Source organism: Acanthisitta chloris, unplaced genomic scaffold, assembly GCF_000695815.1.
Source record: "Acanthisitta chloris isolate BGI_N310 unplaced genomic scaffold, ASM69581v1 scaffold12142, whole genome shotgun sequence".
Lineage (NCBI taxonomy): Eukaryota > Metazoa > Chordata > Aves > Passeriformes > Acanthisittidae > Acanthisitta > Acanthisitta chloris.
Window position 1 is genome coordinate 5,568 of NW_008662212.1, and position 3,988 is coordinate 9,555.

General features: G+C 54.5%; 1 protein-coding gene across 1 annotated transcript in view; it reads left to right on the forward strand.

The window, feature by feature from the left end:
• Window positions 1-848, forward strand: part of CACNG3 (calcium channel, voltage-dependent, gamma subunit 3) — a 6,360-nt gene extending 5,512 nt beyond the window's left edge. Inside the window, 1 exon segment of the mRNA XM_009070518.1 lies at window positions 2-848. Within this exon segment, the coding sequence (XP_009068766.1) occupies window positions 2-315 (314 nt within the window). The 3' untranslated portion in view covers window positions 316-848.
• The last annotated feature ends 3,140 nt before the right edge of the window (window positions 849-3,988 follow it).

Below are 3,988 nucleotides of genomic sequence, written 5' to 3' on the forward strand. Positions count from 1 at the left end.
CACTCAGAGCTGCTGAAGAGGTCGGCGTTCACCCGCCTCCCCCCCTACAGGTACCGCTTCCGCCGGCGGTCCAGCTCCCGCTCCACCGAGCCCCGCTCCCGGGACATGTCGCCCATCAGCAAGGGCTTCAGCACCATCCCCTCCACCGACATCTCCATGTTCACCCTCTCCAGGGATCCCTCCAAGGTCACCATGGGGACGCTGCTCAACTCGGAGCGGGACCACGGTTTTTTACAGGTCCATAACTCCATCCCCAAAGAGTTCAAGGAGTCTTTGCACAACAACCCGGCCAACAGACGAACCACGCCGGTCTGAGGCGGGCCGGGCCGTGGGCAGGCTGCATGGCATCACCCTCGTGACGGTGTAACCCGTGAAACCCCGTTTTTAAGGACAACCCCAGAGGCTCCCCGTGCCCCTGCCTACGGGGCTGGTTTTTCTCTCCTGAAATGCCACCGGCCAGGGCAGGCGGCTGCACCCGCGGGGGGATCCCGGCGGGGAGGGGACGAGGCTGTGCTGGGCTCCTGGCTGTAGTGTCCTGCGGACTGAGCGGGCTCCGACTCCCCCGGGACAGCAGCTTCCCAAGGCCTCCATCGTTCGTGTGATCATAACCACGGTGTTCCTGTAGCTGTGTGTCCATGGAAATGCTGGCGATAGCCCTGTCCATGAGAACCCTTAACCCGGTAGTTACATTTAAGTGGAATCGCCTGGAAGTCCGGAGCTGGAAGCACTGAGTCGGTGCCGGAGCAATGCTCATGTTCCGAACCCCTTTCCCTGTCGTGCTGGATGGAGTGCTCGGGCTGGGTTCCTCTGTGGCGTTTCGTGCATGCATTAAATAGCTTGGAATTCAATTTTGTCATGTCGGGTTGGAAGAAACATCCTTTTGCAATTTTCTGTGGTCTCGAAAGGGCTTATTTCCTCCCTTCCTCCCCTCCTTCCTCCTTTCCTTCCTCCCTTCCCTCCATGCATTCAGGCCATGAAAGGACTCAGGAGCAGAATTCCTCCAGTGACTGGTAGCAAGTAGCCAGCATTTAATTCACCTCTAATGTTGCAAGAAAATGAGTTAATTCCCTGCAGTCGATCCACAAGCAGTCAGAGATGACTGTCTGGGCACAACCAAGGCGGCGATGCACGACCGTGGAGCTGTGGGAGCAGCCGGGGGCTGGCCGGGCCACGGCTGCGTGCGGATGGGCTGCAATTCCCTAACGGCTGGGAGATCCGTGAGAAAAACAACAATAAAATCGTCCAGTTTGGCAAGTTCCTTGGCTGAATAGGTCACACTGCCCCTGCTGTGGGCACTGGAGAGCCGCGTGCCAGGGCTGCAAGGGAGGAGGGAGGTCAGGCTGGGAATGCCAGGGCGTATGGAGCAGCTGGAGGTTTGGCTTTCAACTCTCCCATCAGAGCAGAGCTCATCTAAATGGAGGCGGTGTTGAAGCAGCTGGTCTATGATGATGTGTCACTTAATTGAAATCTTATTTAACCTTCTGACAGGAGTGATGGATTCCCACAGGGTCCCCAGGGGTGATCTGGGGCCAATGGCTCTCTCGTGCACTCTGACTGCAGAAGGGAAACATCTGGTGCCTGGTGTGTGTGTCTTTGAGCAGCCTTGCCCCAAGTCTCCTGCCTGAAGTTAGAGCATGGCTGGTCACAGGGCACATCCTAATCGTTCCTGGAATAATGGGCAGGTTGCTGTGGGAAACCCACAGGAGCTCTGCCGGAATGAAATCCCTCCCGGAGCTCCCAGCAAGGGTTGTGGGCACAGGGCTGTGAGCAGGTTCTTCATAGAATCACAGAATGTTTTGGGTTGTGGAAGGTCCTTTAGAGCTCTTCCAGTTCCACCCCTTGCCATGGGCAGGGACACCTAGCCCTGGTTGCTCCAAGCCCCATCCAACCTGGCCTGGAACACTTCCAGGGATGAGGCAGCCACAGCTGCTCTGGGCAACCTGTGCCAGTGCTTCAACACCTCACAGGGAAGAATTTCACCTCCCTCACCATTATTTGCTGCTATTGCAAAGGGGGTTGTTCGAGAAGGTTGATTCAGATGCTAATTAAGCCTCTTAATTGTCATAGTTGCTGATTGCATATGTTAAAAACAGTCGAGGAAGAGTAGCACCCCCATCTTAGGGCAATATTTAAAAACAAAGTAGTGGAAGGGCTGGCAGTGCCAAACAGGGACTAGAATGAAGGAGAATTGTTCAGTTGGATGGGACCTGTGAGGACAATATCGAACTGCCTGACCAGTTGGTTTTGATTGGGGCTGACCAAAAGCTAAACCATGGCACCAAGGGCATTGCCCAACGTCTTCAGCCCTGTCAGGCGTGGGGCACCGAGCCCCTCTCCAGGCAGGGTCTGACCACCCTCTGGGTGCAGCGATGCTGTGGAGCCGTACTGACTCCATGGCTCCCAGTGCAGCAGGGCTGTTTGTTTATGGAGGCAGAGCAGGCGGTGATTGAAGGTGTTTACTGCCACGTGTAATATCTTTCCTTTGTGCCAATGTCTTTCCCCTGGAAGAAAAAATCAATACCCAGGCTAAATCCAGAGGCTTCAATATTTCTCAGAGAAGTGCAAATCAATATGGATTTCTTAACAAGTTTAATTTCAATACCTGAAAGTGCACATTCTGCCTATTTCCTGACCTTTCCAATCCTCAGGGGAGGCAGATTAAAAAGATTTGTTCAAATTCAACGAATTGAATCAGCAAATGCCCCATTACCTTGTTTTCTTTCCGCCAGACCTTGATAAACAGTGTGATAGCCCATCGTCCACGCGTGGCTGCCAGCGCTGTTCCTGGCGCCAGCCACGCCATCCTGCGCCGACAGAGGGTAAGCTGGGCATGGATCCCCATGGCAGTGCCTGTGCCCACCTCCATCCTGGGCAGGACAGCTCAGGTGGTGACAAAGGGGCCAGGTGTCACATGCAGATACACCTGTGCCCCCTCCTCTGAGTGCCAGTGGACCCACATCCCACCAGCAAGCCCGATCCTTCCCTGGCTCCTGAGCAGGCTGATTTATGGCGCTGCAGTGCTCTATATTTATCCTACGATGGCTTTGTGCAGTGTTAGATCATCGTGGGAGCACTGTAAACACTGCAAAATGAGCACAAATGTGTGGGCTCATCTGGCCAGAGAGAGGACTTGGGGTGATTCAGCTGTTGCCCTTGGAATGATCCCATGGATGGGAGGAACAAGGACCATCCATCCCGTACGGCACCGTGGCAAATGTCACTGCTGAGGTCAGTACCTGTTGTGTCAGTCAGGTACATCAGTGGCTGTCACTGCAGGTCACTCACAGCTCAACACGTGTGAAATGGGACTCGGCATCATAGGGAGACTCGGACAGGTGCTGGGTCCAGCCCTGCAGACACAGTGGGACCTGGCTACAGCCAGGGGAGCTGGAGATGGCTTCCTCCATGGCTGGAGTGTTGGTTTGCTGGTCCCTGTGGGCTGACGTTGCCGTTTGTCTCCCAAGGGAGAGTTTTAATTGCTGTGTCGGTGCTGTGATGACAAACCCGGCAGCGAAGTGCTGCTGTCAGCCCGCGGGAGCTGCAGCTGGCACGGAGCCCACAGAGGGGAGATGGCAGCTGGGCCTGGCTGCAGCACAGAGCTTTGCTTTTCACCCTTTTTTCCCTAATTCTACAGCCCTCACCACAGTTTGCTGCAAGGGAAGCTCCCTGGTCGCTCTTCCCACAGAGCTCTGGCTGTTCCTTCCTTGACATCATCCTTTGTCCTTTCTGGCTTTTGAGTTTTTGGGGTTTTTTTAACATTTGCCATAGCTCATGAGAGCCTGGGTAATGCCAAGCCATTTATATTGCATGTTTATTATTTACTTGATGGACAGTAATGGTTTCTGTGGTGCCATTACTACATGTCATCTAAATCCAAAGGCTGAGGTGCTGTAAAGGGCAGCCTTTCACTTGGGGCTGGAATAGCATCTCTGGCAGCGTTATGCTCTGCCGTGAGTGCCAGCACACCCGTAAATCTCTGGCTGACCAC